This window comes from Chiloscyllium plagiosum, unplaced genomic scaffold, assembly GCF_037043375.1.
Source record: "Chiloscyllium plagiosum isolate Xiang-an unplaced genomic scaffold, Cpla_swu_hap1 HiC_scaffold_4, whole genome shotgun sequence".
NCBI classification, from domain to species: Eukaryota; Metazoa; Chordata; class Chondrichthyes; order Orectolobiformes; family Hemiscylliidae; genus Chiloscyllium; species Chiloscyllium plagiosum.
The window spans coordinates 74,990,264-75,013,972 of record NW_028270142.1 but is presented as its reverse complement, the minus strand read 5'-3'; the positions used below and the strand labels follow the sequence as shown (position 1 = coordinate 75,013,972).

Genomic DNA, 23,709 nt, shown 5'->3' with positions numbered 1-23,709 from the left:
TATTTGATTCTTTCCAATTCTATGTACATCTGACCAGGTCTCCTCCTTAGATTTTGAAAGCGTTGTCTGTAGGCTTCTGGCATTAGTTCATATGTGAGGTGTTGCATTTTGGAAAGGCAATTCAGGGCAGGACTTATCCAATTAATGGTAAGATCTTGGGAGCAGTTGCTGAATAGAGAACTTGGAGTGCAGGTTCATAGTTTCTTGAAAGTGGAGTCATTGGTAGATATTCTAGTAAAGGCAGCATTTGGTATTCTTTCATTTATTGGTCAGAGCATTGAGTATAGGAGTTGGGAGGTCATGTTGCGGCTGTACTAGACATTGATTAGACCAATGTGTTGGAATATTGTGTGCAATTCTGGTCTCCCTCCTATAGGAAGGATGTTGCAAAACTCGAAAGGGCTCAGTAAAGATTTACAAGGATGTTGCCAGGGTTGGAGAGTTTGAGCTGTCGGGAGGGGCTGAATAAGCTGGGATTGTTTTCCCTGGAGCATTGGAGGCAGAGGTGTGACCTTAGAGGGTTATAAAATCATGAGGGCTATGGATAGAGTAAATGGAATGGGGGAGTCCAGAACTAATGGGCATAGGTTTAGGCTGAGAGGGGGAAGATATGAAAGGGGCCTTAGAGGCAACGTTTTCACACAGAGGGTGGTGCATATATGGAATGAGCTGCCAGAGGAAATGGTGGAGGCTAGTGTAATCGCAACATTTAAAAGGCATCTGAATGGGAAGGCATATGAATAGGAAGGATTTAGAGGGATATGGGACTAGGTTCATCTAGGATATCTGGTCAGCATGGATGAGTTGGACCAAAAGGTCTCTTTCTGTGCTGTACATCTCTATGACGCAAGATGTACGCATGATGGCTTTTTTCATCTCATCATACTCTTCTGATAGTGATGCAAACACCTCACTAGCTCTGGATCAACAATACCCACATGGTCAGTGGCCATTTCATTTGTTTAGCCACTTTCTCAAATCAAATGAAAAAGGTTTCTTCATCCTTTTTGAACTTAGGTAACACTTGGACATATTTAAACAGATTCCCACGAGGCTTTTGGCTACAATGGGATTGTTCTCCCTCAGTGCGATCATCAGTACTCCTAACTTTCATCTCTCCCTCCACAATTTTGAGGCAACTTTGAGTTTTCAGTTCTAGCCTCCCAAGTTCAAAAATTGTCTTTCTCCCTTTCTTTTGCAAGCGCCTTCCTTTTCTTTTTTTTTCCCCACTGGCTAGTGCTATTCTGTCTTTCTACTTTTGTTCTGCTATCAATCGCAATTCAAACTTTCTCATCTCAGTTTCTCTTTTTCTTTTGCCTCTAATTCAAGCTGCTTCATTTGCAATTGAATTTTAGCCATTACCAAAGATTCCAATGGCATTTCTGGCAAGCACGTTGAGCTATATTTGCACTCAAAGGCAACCCCAACTCCGGCTAATGTCAATTCCTAAAGCTATGTCTTGTTTTTGTAAAACTCCCAATGTGACTTCAACTCCAAGGAAACTCTTAGTGACCGAAAGAGCCACTTCTACACAAGGCCTACCCTATTTCAACTAATTGAATTAATTGAAAGAGAACTCAAGTGTTTTGCTATAGCAGGGAGGCATGTATAGCAGCTTCCAAACCAAAACAGCTACTGAAAGTTAATCTAAAATCTTTGATTGGTGGGAACTTGCCCTCACCCTTTCAAGCTGCTTCTTTGGCTCCAACTTTGAAAACAAAACCTCAAGGCCTCACAAGCTGTTTATTTTATTATGTACATTTTAAAGACATTATATTCTTAGGCTAGTATCATTATCATCAAAGAAGGAAGGTTAATATAAATGATTAGATTAGATTAGATTACAGTGTGGAAACAGGCCCTTCGGCCCAACAAGTCCACACCGACCCGCCGAAGCGAAACCCACCCATACCCCTACATTTACCTAACACTACGGGCAATTTAGCATGGCCAATTCACCTGACTCTGCACATCTTTGGACTGTGGGAGGAAACCGGAGCACCCGGAGGAAACCCACGCAGACACGGGGAGAACGTGCAAACTCCACACAGTCAGTCGCCTGAGGCGGGAATTGAACCCGGGTCTCTGGCGCTGCGAGGCAGCAGTGCTAACCACTGTGCCACCGTGCCGCCCATAACCAAAGACATTAATAATTAGCCATACATTCAACATGACAAACAGCTTCCAAAAATTAACACAAACTGGCAGGTTGCCAACCTTGAAATGTGCATAGGATACATGAATTAGAGCTGGAAATAGCAACCTTGAATTTAACCCTTCCGTTAAGCACATGTGAAAAAGAAAATCAACTATCAAATAATACACGTTAACTGCAGAATTTAACATTGATTAATTAACTCAAAGTTAAGAAAGATCTGGATTCTTAGGCACAAATATGCTTTTGTCCAGTGTGTTGAATCTAAGTATTTTGAAAATAATTGAGCTTGGCGGAATAAAAATTCTTAATAGACTTTAAAAAAGCAGTTAATAAAATTGTGAATAATTATAATTCAGAGTGACTGCAAATGTAATAAGGAGCCACTGTGGGATTGATGGACTGAATATCTTCTGCCTGAAATTGCTTCCATGTAACTAAGAACATTTATACTTATAAATCTAAGAAAAAACAAAACTCATTCATTTTTCTTATCTCCCTCTTTTTGGGGGAAGAGGGAATATATTTTTAATATCGCTGAATAGTAATACTGAGGAGAGAAAGTGAGGACTGCAGATGCTGGAGATCAGAGCTGAAAATGTGTTGCTAGAAAAGCGCAGCAGGTCAGGCAGCATCCAAGGAGCAGGAGAATCGACATTTCGGGCATGAGCCCTTCTTCAGGAATGAGAAAAGTGTGTCCAGCAGGCTAAGATAAAAGGGAGGGAGGAGGGACTTCGGGGAGGGGTGTTGGAAATGCGATAGGTGGAAGGAAGTTAAGGTGAGGGTGATAGTGGAGAGGTCAGGAAGAAGATTGCAGGTTAGGAAGGTGGTGCTGAGTTCGAGGGTTGGGACTGAGACAAGGTGGGGGGGGGGGGGAGGGGAAATGAGGTAACTGGAGAAATCGGAGTTCATCCCTTGTGGTTGGAGGGTTCCTAGGCGGAAGATAAGGCGCCTCTTCCTCCAGCCGTCGTGTTACTATGGCCTGGCAATGGAGGAGTCCAAGGACCTGCATGTCCTTGGTGGAGTGGGAGGGGGAGTTGACGTGTTGAGCCACGGGGTGGTTGGGTTGGTTAGTCCGGGTGTCCCAGATGTGTTCTCTGAAACGTTCCGCAAGTAGGCGGCCTGTCTCCCCAATATAGAGGAGGCCACATCGGGTGCAGCGGATGCAGCAAATGATGTGTGTGGAGGTGCAAGTGAATTTGTGGCGGATATGGAAGGATCCCTTGGGGCCTTGGGGAGGGAAATATATCCCTGGTGGTGGGGTCTGTTTGGAGGTGGCGGAAATGACGACGGATGATACGATGTATATGGAGGTTGGTGGGGTGGTAGGTGAGTACCAGTGGGGTTCTGTCCTGGTGGCGGTTGGAGGGGCGGGGCTCAAGCGTGGAGGAGCGGGAAGTGGAGGAGATGCAGTGGAGACCATCGTCAATCACATCTGGGGGGGAATTGCGGTCTTTGAAGAAAGAGGCCATCTGGGTTGCTCGGTATTGGAACTGGTCCTCCCGGGAGCAGATGCAGTGGAGATGAAGGAATTGGGAGTATGGGATAGCGTTTTTACAGGGGGCATGGTGGGAGGAGGTGTAGTCTAGGTAGCTGAGGGAGTCGGTCGGTTTATAGTAAATGTCCGTGTTGATTTGCTCACCCGAGATAGAAATGGAGGGGTCTTGGAAGGGGAGGAAGGAGTCTGAGACGGTCCAGGTAAATTTGAGGTCGGGTGGAAGGTGTTGGTAAAGTGGATGAACTGTTCAACCTCCTCATGGGAGCACGAGGCAGCGCTGATACGGTCATCGATGTAGCGGAGGAAAAGGTGGGTGGTGGTGCCAGTGTAGCTGCGGAAGATGGACTGTTCCACATATCCTACGAAGAGGCAGGCATAGCTGGCGCCCATGGCTACTGCTTTGGTTTGGAAAGAGAAGTTGTTCAGGGTGAGGACCAGTTCAGTCAGTCGAAGGAGGGTGTCAGTGGAAGGGTACTGGTTGGTACGACGGGAAAGGAAGAAGCGGAAAGCTTTGAGGCCTTCGTGATGAGGGATGGAGGTGTATAGGGACTGTGTCCACTGTAAAGATAAGGCGTTGGGGACTGGGGAAACAAAAATCATGAAGGAGGTGGAGGGCGTGGGTGGTGTCCCGAACATAGGTGGGGAGTTCTTGGACTAAGGTGGACAGTACCGTGTCGAGGTATGCAGAGATGAGTTCAGTGGGGCAGGAGCAGGCTGAGACAATGGGTCGGCCAGGGCAGTCAGGTTTGTGGATTTTGGGCAGGAGGTAGAACCGGCGGTTGTGGGACTATGAGATTGGAGGCGTTGGATGGGAGATCCCCTGAGGTGATGAGGTTATGGATGGTCTGGGAGATGATGGTTTGGTGGTGCTGGTGGGGTCATGGTCAAGGGGGCAGTAGGTGTCCGCGAGCTGGCGTTTAGCCTCAGCGGTGCAAAGGTCGGTGCGCCAAACTACCACCGCGCCTCCCTTGTCTGCCGGTTTGATAGTGAGGTTGGGGTTGGAACGAAGGGAGTGGAGGGCTGCATGTTCCGAAGGTGAGAGGTTGGAGTGGGTGAGAGGGATGGAGAGGTTGAGGCGTTTAATGTCGCGGCGGCAGTTGGCTATGAAGAGATCGAGGGTGGGTAAGAGGCCAGCACGGGGTGTCCAGGTGGATGGGGTGTGTAGGAGTCAGGAGAAGAGGTCGTCAGAAGGTGGGCGAGAATCCTGGTTGAAGAAGTAGGCGCGGAGGCGAAGGCGGCGGAAGAATTGTTCAATGTCTCGCCGCGTGTTGAACCCGTTAATCCGAGAGCGTAGGGGAATGAAGGTGAGGCCTCTGCTGAGGACTGATCTTTCATCCTCAGAGAGGGGTAGTTCTGGAGGGATGGTGAAAACTCGGCGGGGCTGGCAGTTCGGACCTGGTGTGGGGTTGGAGCTGGGAGTGATACTGAATAGTAATACTGAGGCCCATTCTAGTATCCTGGTGTCATGGATTCAAATCCCATCACAGCTGATGGAATTTAAATCCAAATAAATACAAATCTAAAATCAAAATTAATGGTGACCATGAAACTCTTATCGATTGGATAGAAATCCATTGGAATGTACTTCAGGAAAGAAAATCTGCAATCCTTACCCAGTCTGGACAAGATGTGATTCAGACCCTCAGCAATGTGGTTGATATTAAAGTCCTTCTGAAATGGTCTACTCAGTTCAAGGGTAAATAAGACAGGAACGAATGCTGATCCTGTTGGTGAGGTTCAGGTCCTCATGAAAAAAAAAATCCCTTCAAGAGGCTATATTCTATTTTAGACAAATTATTTTTGACAATGTAAATTACAATTCCACACCTGGAATGTCAATTCCAAAATTGTTATTCACAGTTAGGAAATGCGTAGGCAAATTAAAATGACTTGTTAAAAACTAGCTGATTTGGAATCCAACATGGCGGTGATCTAGGAAGATCACCACAGTGTAAGTGGGACAAAGTTTTAACTCGCTCTACCCAGACCAGTGTGATATCCTGGGACTCCAGAAAGGCTGTGGAGTCCCAGGAAACTGTCAGAGAGCAACTTACCTTGGTTTTCGCCATCCGGGAATGCCGAAGAAGGGAGGAGATACATCCGAGGCCGGGTCCGCGGTCCAGCCTGCAGGATCCTCGGACTCTATTTCCTACCAGGTCCTGGTAAAGGAGTTCGCGAAATCTCGCGAGAGGTTGGGCAAGCAGATAGAGGAGAAGCTGGCTCTGATCTCTATCATGTTGCAGAAGCATGAACAGCAGCTGGGAGACCTGGAGAAAAGGACGGATGAGATAGAACACAGGGTCGTAGTGGTACAAGCTGATACCGACTTGTCCAAGAATAGGATCTAGATGCAGGTCTGTAATTTGCTTGACCAGGTTGATGATCTTGAGAACAGTGGCAGAAGAAAAAATATTTGGATTGTTGGTCTGCCGGAGGGTAAAGGAGCTGAACCACTGGTGGAATTTATTGAGGACTGGTTGCTGAAATTCCTTAACTTGGAGACTGGAATGAGAAGTTTGAAATTGAGAGGGCTCACCGGGTCATGGTGCGGAGGTCAGGTCTGGACCAACATCCTCGTCCTAGCTTGGTGCAGTTTCGTCACTATAAAGTGAAGGATAGAATCATGGAAGCTTCCAGAATCCAGGGGAAGGATCCAAAGAACCTAGTCTACAAGGGCTCTAAGATCATGTTCTTCCAGGACTTCTCAGCAGCAGTGATCCGGAAAAGAAAATCCGGTGATGGCATCAAGAAAAGACTGAGGGAGCTTGGGATCCACTACTCTGAGGTATCAGACTGGATTTGTCCATCTCTTTGACACATCGGAGAAAGCAAGAGATCAATTTTGAGTCCCAGCATATCATTATACGGATAGATTTTAATTGTCTTATGGATCCCACGAAGACAGGTTGCCCAAAGGCCCTGCGATGCCCTCTGTGCAAACTAAACAATTAATGGATGTGTGTGTGGAGTTAGGGTTGGTGGACGTGTAGAGGCAGCTCCACCCTACAGGCAGGGATTTTATGTTTTTTTCTAATGCCACACAGATGTCACACCAGGATTGATTTTCTTTTCTGACTCCAATGGCAACCCTGGAATTGGTGGCATTCTGTATGATTGGTAATATTAATATTACCATCTCCGATCATGCTCCAGTGTACCTGTTAGTTAACATTAAGGACGCTATAGTGGGCCTATAAGAGGTGCAAGAGGCTGTGAAACAGCTTCAGAGTGAAAGGCGCCCAGTCCCGATGGACTTCCCAGCAAATTCTATAAGGAATTCATATGCATTTTGTTAGGCCTGATGCGCAAAATGTTCAATGACACATACATCGCTCACCATCTGTAAGAGTGCCCAATATTTCACTTATTCTTAGGAAAGGGAAGGTCCCGAAGAACTGTGCTTCTTACAGGCCTATTTTACTCTTAAATGTTGATTTTAAAATCCTAAGATTCTTGCGTTAAGGCTGGAGGCTAAGTTACCTTCTATTGTTAAAGAGGACCAGACAGGCTTCATAAAGGGTCACAGATCCTCCAATAACGTTAGAAGGCTGTTTAACAACAGTCAATACAGGGATTGATGATTTCTCTAGATGTAGAGAAGGCATTTGACTGAGTGGAGTGGCTGTAACTTTGTTATACTCTAGAGTGGTTTGGCTTGGGCGAAACCTTTATAACATGGGTAAAAGTTCTCTGCAGTGACCCTCTCGTTGCAGTCATCACCAATGGGGTACGATCAAGCAATTTTAGTATTTTTAGTATTTAGTATTTTAACGAGCAGTTGACAGGGCTGTCCCCTTTCGCCATTGCTTTTTACATTGGTGATTGAACTGTTGGTGGAGGCCATTCGTGGGGATTCCAATGTATCAGCTCCAGAGATGGGGACAAATTACATAAGATTTCATTGTATGTGGACGATGTCCTTTTTTTGTCAAATACAGCAGTTTCTCTGCCTCACCCGATACAATGCATCAACTCATTTGGCACCTTTTCGGGGTACAAGTTTAATTTTGCAAAACCAAGGCTATGCCTATGGGTGCATACAAAGGTGCTAGGTCTTAAGTGGTCACGGGGGGGGATATATATTTGGGCATAGTGATCCCTCCAGTTCTTGATCAGTTGCTTAAAGCTACTTTTATTCAATTATTCAACAAAATCAAACAAGACCTTCAAAGATGGGAGGCGCTTCTGGTTTCATGGTTAGGTCAGATACCTCTTATTAAGATGAACATTTTCCCCTGTTTGTTGTACCCTATATGGATGTTTCCCCAGTTTTCGATAAGCAAATGTTCAGGAGACTGAACGGCTGGTTCATTTCTTTTATTTAGCATCTTAAGTGGGCTCTTATTACATTAGTTGCACTGCAATTGCCTCACAGACGTGGGGACGTTGATCCCCCAGACATTAAAAACTACCAACCAGGCTCGCTTTTATCTTACGTGAGTGATGGGCTTGTGGGGACCCTATTCCAATATGGCTAGATATCGAAACATCTCGGGTAAAGTGTCCCCTTACTAGTTTTCTGTTTTTGGACAAAATGAGTACAGTTAAGGAATATTGCCATAGCCCAATAGTTATCAATACTGTTAAAGCATGGAGGGAAGTTTGGTAGAGGGAACAATATTGGCAAAACACCTTTCCTTACACCTATAGTAGGTATGCCAGGTTTTCAAGCTGGATTCAGGATTCAAACATTGGGCGGCTAGGGCTGTCGTGCATGGGTGATTTATCTGAGGGGGACACAATGATGTCTTTTGATCAGTTAGTGCGGAAATATGAGCTATCTAGCAGGGACCTCTTTAGTTTTTTTTCAAGTTAGGGATTTTATTCAAAAAGAGACTATAGTTTTCACAGATCCCTACAAAATCTGACAGAGAGGAGGGCGCTCAGTGCTAAGCGTACACTTTCTGTCAGCAGTTTATATCATCAGTTTGGGGGGGGGGGGGGGCAGCCCCTCAGATGAGCTCCATTGACTTTGCAGGGTGTGGGAGAGTGAGCTAGGCGTGGGAAGGTATTTGGGAAAACGCAAGAAAGATATAAATTTGCAATAGGACTCATGCTTTACAGTTGAAGATTCTCCACAGGGTCCACTTGGCTACGGATCATTTGTCAAAGTTTAAACAAGGGGTATCTTCAACTTGCCCCAAGTGTAAAGTTAGTACGGGCATGTTTACCCATTGTCTCTGGTCCTGTGGTAGGCTTCAAACATACTGTAGTGCTGTGGCAGGTGCAAAGGAAGGGGATGTTGGGTGTAAAGGTGGAGAAGGACTCTCTCTCTTCTTCTTGGCCTGCCCGGTGTATTGTCTGGATTAGTGGTGCTGGAAAAGCACAGCAGTTCAGGCAGCATCCGAGGAGCAGTAAAATCGACTATTCCTGATGAAGGGCCTTTGACAAAACGTCGATTTCACTGCTCCTCGAATGCTGCCTGAACTGCTGTGCTTTTCCAGCACCACTAATCCAGGATCTGGTTTCCGCATCTGCAGTCATTGTTTTTACCCAGTGTATTGTCTGTAGATGCGCATAAGAAAAGCTTTTCAACATCCTCACTTTCTGAGCAAGAAAAAATATCTTGTGAGGTTGGATGCCCAAAAATCCCCCGGACCTGTCGGGTTGGCGTAAGATTGCTATGGAGCACATTCCCCATGGATTTGTTTTACAAGTATGGTACACCACAAAACCGAGAGTTTCTATAAGACATGGTGGCCCTTTTTGGAATACCTGGACACAGATTTGTCTGCCACAACAATAAGGGCTTTTATATAACTGTAACGATTGTGTTTTACGAGTCCAATATCCAGAGAGGGGGACCTGCGAACGTGTGAGAAAATTGATGTTCTCAACATTCAGAAGTTAGTGTTTTGTTTTGCTGAGCTAATATTATTTATTAGTTTGTTGTTAGTTATTATTTATTTAGTTAAGTAGTTAGTTGGGTTTTTTTTTACACTTTTTATATATTTATACATTTGTACACGAGGGCAGTTTGGGTTTTAAAATTTTTTTTGGTGTTCTTTCTTTGTATTGTTTTGATTGTTTTGTATTTGTTGTAATATTAAAAAATCTACTTTTCAATAAAAATGTAGTTTAAAAACTAGCTGAATTAAAAATAACTTTCTGGATTGTTTTCAATATTTGGTGTTGAAATTGCTAAGTTGTTCTAATTCTGCTAAAGCATTTGCTTAAATATGACACATCCCATCTTATTTAGGATTAGAAACAGGAACCAATGCGGATTTGCAGATATACTTAAACTGCTGAGTTCCTATTCAGTTATTCAGTGCAAAGGACAAAATGAAAAGTCATAAACCTCCAACAAAATGAGAAAGGAGGAGGCAAAATTAAACAGGGCTTTTTGTTGATTTATTTTAGGATTTAAAGAAAATTTAAAGAAAATATATTTAAACAAAAGGAATACATTAAAAGTTATTTGACACTAAAATAATCCAAATTATTCACATTTGCAAAATGTAATCTCAGTAATAATTATACTTTAATACTGTAAAATGCTTTCTCTTCCGAAGCAATGCTTTCATAATTTTTAAATTAAAGTATGGAATGAACATCGAGCAGAACCTTTACAAAAGACTTAACAGTTTTCCGCATGTTCTTTAAGTTCAAAACAAAATCTATAAAACAAGTAATACAGTAATACAGAAGTAATACAGAAGTAATATACTGAAGGTAGAGGAAATTTCACATTCAAAAAACAGAATATGCTGGAAATACCTTATGGATCTGCAGACAGAGAGAGCAAAAGAGAGAAAGAAAGAAGAGAGAATAGAGAGAGAAAACCATTTGAAAGGTCCTGCCAAACATTCAAGTAGATTGGATACATATTTGGTGACATCTACATTTACCAAGTCACGTTTTGCTTTATTATTCTATATGTAATTCAATTCTAGCGAAAAATCTAAAAAAAAAATCATTGGCCATTTATAACAAAGGTTGAAAATGAGAGAAATCACAGCTAAGCATCGTGAACAATCACTGGTTACTTTTTACTGATAATTGAAGTATAATTTGCTAGATATTTATATAACTATAAAGAAGCCTGTGTACTGTGGATTTCCTTGGTTCTGCAATGGCACTGATTTTGTAGATTCAAAGGGCTATGGGGTTTAGAACATAGAACATAGAAGAATACAGCGCAGTACAGGCCCTTTGGCCCTCGATGTTGCGCCGATCCAAGCCCACCTAACCTATACTAACCCACTATCCTCCATATACCTATCCAATGCCCGCTTAAATGCCCATAAAGAGGGAGAGTCCATCACTGCTGCTGGCAGGGCATTCCATGAACTTACGACTCGCTGAGTGAAGAACCTACCCCTAACTTCAGTCCTATATCTACCCCCCCTTAATTTAAAGCTATGCCCCCTTGTAATACCCGACTCCATACGCGGGAAAAGGTTCACACTGTCAACCCTATCTAACCCCCTAATCATCTTGTACACCTCAATCAAGTCACCCCTAAACCTTCTTTTCTCTAATGAAAACAGCATCGACTGACATCGACAAGCTGCAGACATGAACATTATGAAGTGGATATTACAATATGCAGTGCAGTGGCTACTGAATCTGTGTCTTCGAAAAAACAGATGTTAACATATGACACGAGCCTTCATATTGTTTCTTCTTGTGTGTGGTCTTGAAGGTGACTTTGGGGGGGGCTAAGACCCAGTAATGCAACATACATTTAAAAGTGATCTGAAAGGAGATCATTGTCAGTTATCTTGAGTACAGAGGTGCTCATCACCGCTGAGGGAAGATATGACTTTTTGAAACAGAAACTACTGACTTACATCTGCTGTTTTATTGTTTTTCAGCAGACAAACTGTTTTAATTGATAGATTTTGCTTTGAACGGAGGTCTAATTACACTCATTTTGGTCACTTGGGGTTGTCTACTGAAAATGAAAGGGAAGGGCACTCTAAAGGGTACTGATGGCAAATGAAATTACAAAGGACCGCAACAAGAAATATGGCTTTTACTGTGCCCCACTAAGACAAACTAACGTGTGCAAGAATGCACCCTTCCTTTTGAAGGAGACATACATGTTCAATCGGGTATCTGTTATTGCCTCTTACTATGCTAGTACCAGAACGGGTTTATCAATAGTACCAGGGTCAAAAGAGAGAGAGAAGGGTGCCATGGCTCATGGTCTGACAAAAATGATACAAGATCTTCAGAAAATATTGTCTGTGCTGCAACCCTCTTTGGAAATTATTACATTGGGAGAAAGGCCAATTTGTAAGTGAGTGTTCAGAAAGAAACAATGGCATTATCAAGAATACATATTAAACCATTTTTGTTTAATTGACATATTTGAAATCATTATTGCTAAACAAATTTCTAATAACAATAGTTGAAGCACAGCGGATGCTAGAAATCGAGAACTCTGGCAGGATTTGGGGAGACAGAAACCGTTCTAAAGAGTCATACTAGACTCAAAATGATTCTCTCTCCACAGATGCTGCTAGACCCGCTGAGTTTCTCCAGCATTTTCCTTTGGTTTTAAAACATTTCACTTTGGTTACATCATGTGAAGAGGGATTTCCTAATAACATGAAAAATTTTAATGTCAGAAACAGCTCAAACAAATTCAAGGATTTTCAAAGGAGGTTAGAGAGCTGAATATGTAAAGAAAATTAAGAGAAGTTTCTGGGAGTTTCAACAAAGATATCAGAAACAGTAGAGATGACTTAGATCCAAACAAAGATCTTTTTGTTCCAGTGTGGTATCAAGCCAAATATTAAAAATGCTTAGGAGTGTGATGGCAGTGGAAACTGCTTTGTATCTGCAAACAACTGGCAACATACGCTTGCATACAACATAACCAGAGCCTTAACTGAGGGGACAGATGTGAAAATCACTGTTGAAAGCTTGGGGATCTATTCCATTTTCAGTAATGTCTGCTATGTCCTTGCTCCACTCCTTTCTTTACTAATCTGGCCAAACAATGAAATGAAATGCCAAGGATGTATTTTTTAATCTCACTTTATTGAAATCCACTATCGGTAGTTCTCCTATAACACACATTTATTAAATGTGATTTAGCTGTAACATGATATGCGAATTGCAGCCTTTTTTTTGTGAAGCAAACACCCATTCGCTGTTACGTGATTCCATGCCTGGCACTACCTGAACAACAAAACCAAGCCTCAAGATCCTCTGTCTGCAAAATGCAGTATGTCCAGCTAAAACAGGAATGTAGTCAGCTCTGCAAGCCTTAAAACTTATTGCGAAAATGGGAATTGTAATGTACACTTAGAAAGAACTTTATTTCAAACCCAGGGAGAATCTTGAGGAAGACTGGACTTCCGCATTGGAACACTGGTCAGTCGGCTTGCACGCTTTCTGGTGACGAGCTTCTGGTGAAAGGTACAGTGCTGCAGTCAGTGATTTTGGTGTTAAACTGTTAAATTTACTGTTTTATTTCATTCAAATATATGATTTAAAGATTTACTTAGACTGTGCTATCATTTATGTTAGGCTAACTACTATTTTAATCTAGACTTTTACTGATAGTGGTTTGCCATAACCCAGTTTTTCCCACAGATCTCATTACTTTTATTGTGCAATTTTCTAAACACTGCACCACACGGGTCCGCAACTATTATAGGAGAGCTACCTGTGGTATTAGGGTTTACCAGCTTGCTGAGTTCTAATTCAAATCGTCCATTAATAAGTTAACAGTACTGAAATGCTTACCCAAAAATGTGCAAGGCTGTTCACTTCCATAGTTTTCTCCAGCAAGGCATCTGGTGATTCCATAAATTTTTTTCCAGTAACAATACCTGCATTGTTTATCAAGATGCTGACATCTCCAACCTCTTTTTTCACCTGACAAAAGACAAGCACATTAAATAGCAACACATACACCAACTCTTCACCTTCATCGGTATTACATAAATGAGCATTGTCTTGTACATATTAGAATTATTCCACTGTTCACTTATATTCTAATTTATGAAGCTGTAAGTAGATTACTTAGCTCTAAATATATTACCTTATATACTCTAAATCAGAAATATAAAATAGGAAATAAAACCCTTCCTCAACAGCCTATCATCTTGGATGCACGTAACATAGAACATAGAACAAAACAGCATAGGAACCGGCCCTTCCGCCCATGATATTGTGCCGAACAAGACACCAAATTAAATTAATCCCTTAAGTCCATATCCCTCCTTTCCTTGCATATTCAATGCGCTTATCTAAAAGTCCCTTAAAAAGTTCCACCACCACCCTTGGCATGCCACACTCCTACCACTGTGTTAATAAAATCTACACCCTCTCAGTGTAATGCATGCTCTCTAGTTTTAGACATTACAACTCTGGGAAAAAGTTTGACTGTCAACTCCATCTATGCATCTCATAATCTTAGAGACTTCTTTAGAGTCTCCTCTCAGCCTCTGCCACTCCAGAGAAAATAACCTGAGTTATTCTAGCATTGGTGTAATCTGAATGCACACCAACTTGAACTGATCGATTGAGCTTCATAACTGCTGGTTCATCTTGAAACATCATCTTTTGGGGATGATCTAGCACAATTCTCCAGAACAGTAGTATCAGTAGTCTTGTGGATTCAAAATTATTCCAGATTTACCCAGATTAATATCTAACCCTAGCCTTGAAACCCTACTCCTAGTTTTATTTTCTACACTAACCTTAACAACTGGATTTGTTAAAATTCCATAAAACCTTTCATTCCATATAATTAAATCAGACCCACAGCAATGTTAACAGCCTAACATGCAATTTGGAATGAGCAATGAACGCTGTTTAGTCAAGAACACATACACATCACATGAATAAAAAAAACTGATAAGCAATGAATAATCCATTCCTATTAATACCTTGAAAACATTGATCAAATCACCTCCATTGTCTGAACTGCACGGAACACAATCCCAGTTTATGCAATCATTCTTAATCATTTACCCTTGAAATTTAGGTATCTGTTAAACTTAAGTTGCACCATCTTGAAGACTAATATATCTTTAAAGTGTGGTGCCCAGAACTGTGCTCAAAATTAAAGATGACATTTAACTAAAGTTTTGTATAACTAATGGACAGGTTCCACCCTCTCATATTCTAGTCCTCTAGAGCGGCACAGTGTCTCAGTGGTTAGCATTGCTGCCTCAGGACACCAGGGTCCCAGGTTAGATTCCAGTCTTGGGTGACTGTTCGTGTGGAGTTTGCACATTCTCCCTGTGTGTGTGTAAGGTTTCCTCCCACAGTCCAAAGATGTGCAGGTCAGGTGAATTGGCCATGCTAAATTGCCCATGCTAAATTGCCCATAGTGTTAGGTGCTTTAGTCAGAGGGAAAATCGGTCTGGGTGGGTTTCTCTTCGGAGGGTCGGTGTGGATTTGTTGGGCCGATGGGCCTGTTTCCACACTGTAGGTAATCTAATCTAACAGCCAAATATGCCAGTGATTATTTTCTGAATATTTTCTGTACCTATTCACGGCACATTAATCACCTGTGACCCCAAGTCCCTTTGGACTACTACGGTTTCTAGATTATCATTTAGAAAGGATCCTCCTCTACATTTCTTTAAGTTCAAAGTGGACTTTACATTCAACTATTTTGAAATTCACTTGTCACACTCTTGTCCATTCACTTCATCAACATTGTCATTTTGTGTTTCGTCACCTCCTCAAAGAACTCAATAAGATTTGTGAGGCATGACGTGCCACTCACAAAGGCATGCTGACTGCCTTTAATCACACTATGCTTTTGCAAATAGTCATAAACCCATCCCTCAGTTCTTTCCAAAACCTTGCTGACCACAGACGTAAGACTGACTGGTCTGTCATTGCCAGGGATTTCCCTATTCCCCTTTTTGAAAAGAGGGACAACATTCGCCTCCCTCTAATCCTCCGGTATGACTCCCGTGCAGAGTGAGGAAGCAAAGATCTTCGCCAGCTTAGCAACCTCCTTTCTCACTTCCCAGAGCAACCTAAAATAAATCTGTCTGGCTTTGGGGACATATCAATCTTAATGTCTGATTAGCAATGCTATACCCTCTCCTCTTTCTCTCCCCTCCTTGTTCTTTTTAAATGTTGAATTGTAGTATTTCTCTCTTTGGAGACAGTATAGGAAATTCCCCATACTCTTCAGGACTTGAAGAAAGGTTACACCAGAAGCATTGACTTCTCCACCTCCTCATGCTGACTGGCTTACTGTGTTCTCCCAGTTTCCTGCTTGTCTACCTTATTACTCAGCCCATGTCCCAAAGTCAGTCAAACAATTCCTATAGATTCTCCAACTATTCCTTCCATGTGGGAGTAAAAATCACTAGATTGTTGATGTACACCACCCAATTAGGAAATCCCAAAATGATTTTATTGGAAATGTGACTGGCACATTTTGCATACCAAAAAGCAGGAGTTATAACTTGTGTAGTCCACTTGGTGTCACAAAATTTCCTTCCCTCTTTTGGATAAAACTACCTGCCAGTATCATCGAGTAAGTTCAACTCATAAGGAACATACGATTTGGTTCAAACACCTTCTCAAAATAGCCTTCCAAACGTGGAACAGGATATGAATCAGATTTTGTAATTGCATTGACTTTGCGATAATCCACACATAATTCTTGGATACCATGTGGTTTTGGCACCATTATTATGGATGAGCTCCATTCACTGCAACTCACTACAATTATATGATCTTTGAACATGCGATCAACCTCTTTTTGAACCTGTGCCAACTTTAAGAGTTAAGTCTATATGGGTGTTGCTTAATTGGAACAGCATTCTGTATATCTGCATCATGCATAATCAGATTAATACTTTTCAGATATTTCTCACATATGTCCCCATGTGATTTTCATAACTCTTTCAGGTCATTTCAATTTTCCTCTGCAAGATAACTCAGGAATATATCCCAATTTTTGATAACCTTTTCATTGGACAATTTAAATAGAAAATCCAATGCAGAATCATCTGAACTTAGTTCTTCACACTGTGTCGTAACAAGTCACACATTCTCCTTTAGCGTTGCTTTCCTTTCCTATCAAAACACCATGAGAGATTTTGGTTCTATCTGGAATTCTTAATAAATAGTGTTTAGATCAGAGTGGTGCTGCAAAAACACAGCAGGTCAGGCAGCATCCGAGGAGCAGGAAAATCGCGTTTTGGGCAAAAGTCCTTCATCAGGAATAGAGGCAGGGAGCCTCCAGGGTGGAGAGATAAATGGCGGGGTGGGGGTGGTGTGGGACTGGGGAGAAAGTAGCAATGAGTACAATAGGTAAATGGGGATGGGGATGGAGATGATAGGTCAGAGGGGAGGGTGGAGCGGATAGGTGGGAAGGGAGATTGGCAGGTAGGACAGGTCATGAGGACAGTGCTGAGCTGGAAGGTTGGAACTGGGGTAAGGTGGGGGGAGGGGAAATGAGTAAACTGGTGAAGTCCACATTGATGCCCTGGAGTTGAAGTGTTCCAAGGCGGAAAGATTATATTAGATTACTTACAGTGTGGAAACAGGCCCTTCAGCCCAACAAGTCCACAACGACCCGCCGAAGCGCAACCCACCCATACCCCTACATTTACCCCTTACCTAACACTACGGGCAATTTAGCATGGCCAATTCACCTGATCTGCACATCTTTGGACTGTGAGAGGAAACCGGAGCACCCGGAGGAAACCCACGCAGACACGGGGAGAACGTGCAAACTCCACACAGTCAGTCGCCTGAGGCGGGAATTGAACCCGGGTCTCTGGCGCTGTGAGGCAGCAGTGCTAACCATTGTGCCACCGTGGCGTTCTTCCTCCAGGTGTCGGGTGGTGAGGGAGCAGAGGTGGAGGCGGCCCAGGACCTCCATGCCTGCAGCAGAGTGGGAGGGGGAGTTGAAATGTTGGGTCACGGGGCGGTGGGGTTGATTGGTGCGGGTGTCCCGGAGATGTTCCCTAAAGTGCTCTGCAAGCAGGTGTTCAGTCTCCCCAATGTAGAGGGGACCGCATTGGGAGCAACGGATACAATAAAATACATTGTTGGATGTGCAGGTAAAACTTTGATGGATGTGGAAGGCTCCTTTAGGGTCTTGGATGGTGGTGAGGGAGGAGGTGTAGACGCAGGTTTTGCAATTCCTGCGGTGGCAGGGGAGGGTGTCAGGACGGGAGGGTGGGTTGTTGGGGGGGGTGGGGCATGGACCTGACCAGGTAGTCAAGAAGAGAAAGGTCTTTGCGGAAAGCGATGGGGAGGGAAATATATCTCTGGTGGTGGGGTCAGTTGAGGTGGTGAAAATGTCAGCGGATGATGCGGCTAATGCAAAGGTTGGTAGGGTGGATAGTGAGGACTGGGGGGAGGGTTCTCTCCTTGTTACGGTTGGAGGGGTGGGGTTTGAGTGAGGTGGTGCGGGATGACTACCTGGTCAGTTCCATGCCCCCCAACAACCCACCCTCCTGTCCTGGTACCCTGCCCTGCCACCGCAGGAATTGCAAAACCTGCGCCCACACCTCCTCCCTCACCACCATCCAAGGCCTCAAAGGAGCCTTCCACTTCCATCAAAGTTTCACCTGCACATCCACCAATGTCATTTATTGTATCTGTTGCTCCCAATGCGGTCTCTTCTACATTGGGGAGACTGGACGCCTCCTCGCAGAGCACTTCAGGGAACATCTCCGGGACACCCACACCAATCAACCTCACCAACCTGTGGCCCAACATTTCAATTCCCCCTCCCACTCTGCCGAGGACATGCAGGTCCTGGGTCTCCTCCACCGCCGATCCCTCACCACCCTACGCCTGGAGGATGAACGCCTCATCTTCCGCCTCAGAAAACTTCAACCCCAGGGCATCAATGTGGACTTCACCAGTTTCCTCATTTCCCCTTCCCCCACCTTACCCCAGTTCCAACCTTCCAGCTCAGCACTGTCCTCATGACCTGTCCTACCTGCCAACCTCCCTTCCCACCTTTCCGCTCCACCCTCTCCTCTGACCATTCACCTATTGTACTCTTTGCTACCTTCTCCCCTGTCCCATCCCCATTTATCTCTCCACCCTGGAGGTTCCCTGCCTCTATTCCTGATGAAGGGCTTTTGCCCGAAATGTCGATTTTCCTGCTCCTCAGATGCTGCCTGACCTGCTGTGCTTTTCCAGCATCACTCTGATCTAAACTCTGGCTTCCAGCATCTGCAGTCCTCACTTTTGCCTATTCTTAATAAATAGTTCACCTCACTAAATTTCCCTTAAATTTGATAAGGCCCATTAAACCTTGTTTTTAACAGGTTCACCCACCACTGGTAGTAATACTAACACTTTATTCCTGCTTGTGAAACTGTGAATTTTTTATCTTTTGTCTGCTTCCTGTTGCATCGCATGCTGTGCTACTTTCAAATATTGTCCTAACTCATCTGCTCTATTAGATCTTTCCCAAAAATGTGACACTGTTTGAACTCCGACTCATCAATTTCTCCTTAATTTCAGTGGTCCTCTCACTTCATATACAAAAACTAATTCAAATGGACTGAATGTAGCTTAGAGGGTGGTGGGCGTTTGGAACGCATTGCCAGCAGAAGTGGTAGAGGCAGGCACGGTAGATTCATTTAAGATGCGTCTGGACAGATGCATGAGTAGGTGGGGAGCAGAGGGGTACAGATGCTTAGGAATTGACCGACAGGTTTAGACAGTACATTTGGATCGGCTCAGGCTTGGAAGGGCCTGTTCCTGGACTGCAAATCTTCTTTGTTCTTATTCATTAGGTGCATCCTTAATAGCAAAAGTACAAATGGACATGGTCTTTCAAGTGTGACACCACTATTCTAATGCTCCCTGTGATTCTGGATGGTATGCAGTGGATTTGAATTGTTTTGTTCCTAAGCTATTTATAACATCCTTGAATAACTGATGTAAAATCTGATCTGTAATCTGATTATTTCTGAGGGTAGTCTGTATCGAGTAAAATAATTTGTGTAACTCTTCCACAATCCTTTTAGCTATGATCCTGAGTAATGTGAAAATCAAATAGACACATCCATTATGCTCAACAAATATTGATTCCTACTTTTTGTTTTAGGTAGGCATCCTGCAATAATTTAAGACTCTTGAAAATGGTTCTTTAAAGCTGAAATGGATAATAATGGTGTTGGTTTTATTGCTACCGGGAATTTCCAGCTACCTGATATGGAAGTTATGTCCGGCAAAACTCAATCACATCTTTTTGCAGTCCAAATCAATAAAAATATTTTTGCATTTTGGCTTGAGATTGCTTTACTCCCAAGTGACCTCCTATTGATAATTCACACATTATCCGCAACACCACCTTTCTATATTCCATGAATGAACATCTGCCCATTTTTCATCCACCTGAACATCTGACGGTCTCCATTTCTTTATCAAGACTTCACTTTAAGAGAGTAATATACTGGGATATATTCAGATTCTTCTTCTGTATGATTTTGGATATAACTGCTGTAATTTTTCATCTTTGTTATAATTCAGCTGATTCCTCTGAATTAAAAACATCCACTTTATTCTCCACTTGTTCTTATTCTTTTTTCCTCAACCATTTGATCAAACATAATCTCTGATAATTGAACTTCAATTCCTTACTTTTGTTTTTTGATTTTCCCCCCGTTTCCAAAGTAGTTTTGTGATTTTGTTACTACACAGTGCAGAAAAATCCCAGGATATACTTCCTTCAACATTTCGGTTGCCTGATTTTCCATTAGTGTTTCAACCACAGTAGTCACCATTCCCAAGTGTGACCTATGTTATTACCATGGATAAACTATATTTCCAGAAACAAGAATTTCTCTATTATCCCTACCAGCACGTCACCATTTTTCACTGGATTGTTCAAACTTATTATATAATGGAACACTGCTCTTCCTAGGAATTCTGTATTCCCACTCTTTCTGGCAATACTCCTTTTGAACTACACATCACCTCATCTCTCACCAAAGAATGATTCAGAGATGCCGGTGTTGGACTGGGGTGTACAAAGTTAAAAATCACACAACACCAGGTTATAGTCCAACAGGTTTAATTGGAAGCACACTAGCTTTCGGAGCGACGCTCCTTCATCAGGTAATTGTGACAATCACCTGATGAAGGAACGTTGCTCCGAAAGCTAGTGTGCTTCCAATTAAACCTGTTGGACTATAACCTGGTGTTGTGTGATTTTTAACTTTGCTCACCAAAGAATGATTTGTTCCCATATGTTTTAAAATCTTAATTTAGTTACCTGCTCCTCCTGGCATACATATATAAACCTTAGCCACACAAGTACATTCTTTAAAGAGATCTAGCACTCCCTCTCAACCAACCACTGACCAGGTTGCAAATGAATTTTGAACTTCCACTGTGCTTTCCTTTACCACTTCAACAAACCTAACTGACCTATCTTGTTTTCCCACATCTATCTTCCCAATGTTTTTTCCAAACCACCAACTATAAGTGGCCCATTTTATTCTCAGCTCCATACTTCAGTCAGCTCTTCAAAAAAAATTATGAAAGTATGAAATACCTCTTTGAATGAAACATTGTTTAAAAAAAAACTTCATAGTTGATCTGTCACTCCAATCTTAATGACAGGCACTTTCCCACCAACGAGGATAATTGCTCAATAATTGACTGATTTAAATCTGTTACCCTATTGTTTAAAAAAAAGTGAAGTGACATAAGCAACTTGTTTAATACAAAAGAACAGATTTCAAATCAAAATAAATTTGGATCCACATGGTTAGGGCAGATCACATCCATGCCGAAGGAGTGACCAACAAAGCAGCAGAGAGCAGTGTGGTAAACATTGTCTACGAAGAATTTAGCAAGACCTTTCTCAAGGTACCACTTGGTAGGTTGGTTGAATAAGGTTAAATCTCACAGGATTCCAAGGAGGACTAGCCAATTGGATACAAAATTGGCTTGACGGTAGAGGGTTGTTTTTCAGACTGGAGGCCTGTGACCAACAACGTGCCACAGGGATCGGTGCTATTCATCATTTATATAAATGATTCGAATGAGAATTTAGAAAGTAAATTTTTGGATTACATCAAGATTGATGGTATAGTGGACAGTGAAGAAGATTATTTGGGAATGCAGCAAGATCTTGAGCAATTGGGTCAGTGGGCTGAAGAATGGTCGGTGGAGATTAATTTAGATAAATGCAAGGTTTTACATTTTGGTCAGGCAAAGCAGGGCAGAAAATCAGACTTCCACAATCAATGGTAGGGCCCTGGGTAGTGTTATTGAACAAAGAGATCAAAGTACAGATTCATATCTGCTTGAAAATTAAGTAGACTGGGTGGTGAAGGCAGCTTTCAGCATGCTTGCTTTCATCGGTCAGAGCACGGAGTATAAGAGTTGGGACATCTTAATGCAGCTGTACGAGATGCTGGTGAGGCCACATTTGGAATATTGCATGCACCCCACTATGGAAAGGATATTACTAAACTAGAAAGGGCAAAGAAAAGATTTACTATGATGCTAGCTAGACTGGAAGGTTTGAGTTATAAGGAGAGGTTAGATAGGCTGGGCATTTTTTTCCTGGTGCGTAGGAGACTAAGGGGTGATCTTATAGACACAAAAGGCATACATAAAAGTAGATAGCTGACAGCTTTTCACTCCAAGGGCCAGGTTGGAGGAGGACATTCGTGTTGCAGATGTAGGGGAATCTCAAAACAAACGGCATAGCCCATAGGTTTAAGGTAGGGAGGGGACAAATACAAATGCGTATAAAGGGCAAATTTTTTCACACCAAGTCTGAGTGTCTGGAACAGGCTGCCAGGGGTAGTAGTGGAGGCGAATTAATCTCCACCGACCATTCTTCAGCCCACTGACCCAATGTTTATTATTTAAACATTTAGAGGTAATGGATGGAATAGATATGGAGGGACATGGACCAAAAACAGGCAAATGAGACTAGTTTAAATTGTGAAAACTGGGCAATATGGGTAAATTGGGCCAAAGGTTCAGTTTCCCTGCTGTAAACCTTTATGAGTGGTATGTTGTACCAGCAAAGACAAACATGGGGAAGTGGTTTAGTCAACTTGATTTAGCCAGTTTCAGTGACTTTATGCAAAAAATAATGGGCATTACAGGAGCCTAAGTTAATTCGAATTTTTTTAGATTAGATTAGATTAGATTAGATTACTTACAGTGTGGAAACAGGCCCTTCGGCCCAACAAGTCCACATCGCCCCACCGAAGCGCAACCCACCCATACCCCTACATTTACCCCTTACCTAACACTACGGGCAATTTAGTATGGCCAATTCACCTGACCTGCACATCTTTGGACTGTGGGAGGAAACCGGAGCACCCGGAGGAAACCCACGCAGACACGGGGAGAACGTGCAAACTCCACACAGTCAGTCGCCTGAGGCGGGAATTGAACCCGGGTCTCTAGCGCTGTGAGGCAGCAGTGCTAACCACTGTGCCACCGTGCCGCCCAATTTTTGATTTGATTATATCCCAATTTGTTAATCCTTATGCAATTTTATCCATCTGAACATCTGACAGTCTCCATTTCCTTATCAAGAACTTTTTTGCAAATACACACTGCTGCGACCGAGCATCGGTGGTGGAGGGAGTGGATGCTTGTGGAGGTGGTGCTAATCAATAAGTTGCTTTGTCCTGGATGGCATTGAGCTCTTGACTGTTGTTGGGACTGCACTCATTCAGGCAAATGGGGAGTAATTCATCACACCCCTGACTTGTGCCTTGTAGATAGTGAACACACTTTGAGGAGTCAGGTGGTGAGTTACTTGCCACAGTATTCCTAACTTCTGACATACCCTTGTAGCCAATGCATTTATGCAGTGAGTACAGATGAGTTTCGCGTCAATGATAACACCCAGAGTGTTGATAATGGGGGATTCAGTGATGGTAACACCGTTAAACGCCAAGGAATAGTGGTTAGATGGTCTTTTATTCGTGATAGTCATAGCCTGGTATTAGTGCGGCGCAAATGTTACTTGTCACTTGTCAGCCCAAGCCTGGGTATTGTCCTAGTCTTGTTGCATTTAAACATGGACTACTTCAGTATCTGAGGAGTTCAGAATGGTGCTGAACATTGCGCAATCAGCGAACATCCTTAGTTCTGACCTTATGAT

The 23,709-nt window shown here is 42.9% G+C and overlaps 1 protein-coding gene across 4 annotated transcripts in view; it reads right to left on the bottom strand.

The window, feature by feature from the left end:
- sdr16c5b (short chain dehydrogenase/reductase family 16C, member 5b) overlaps positions 1-23,709 on the bottom strand; it is a 77,115-nt gene that overhangs the window by 40,820 nt on the left and 12,586 nt on the right. For all 4 annotated transcript variants that reach the window (XR_015756984.1, XM_087986369.1, XM_087986370.1 and 1 more), the window contains exon 2: positions 13,359-13,490. Coding sequence is in view for 3 of the 4 variants with exons in the window: in XM_087986369.1 (XP_087842495.1) it covers positions 13,359-13,490 (132 nt within the window). In the remaining variant the exon portion in view is untranslated. The remainder of the gene's footprint in view (positions 1-13,358; positions 13,491-23,709) is intronic.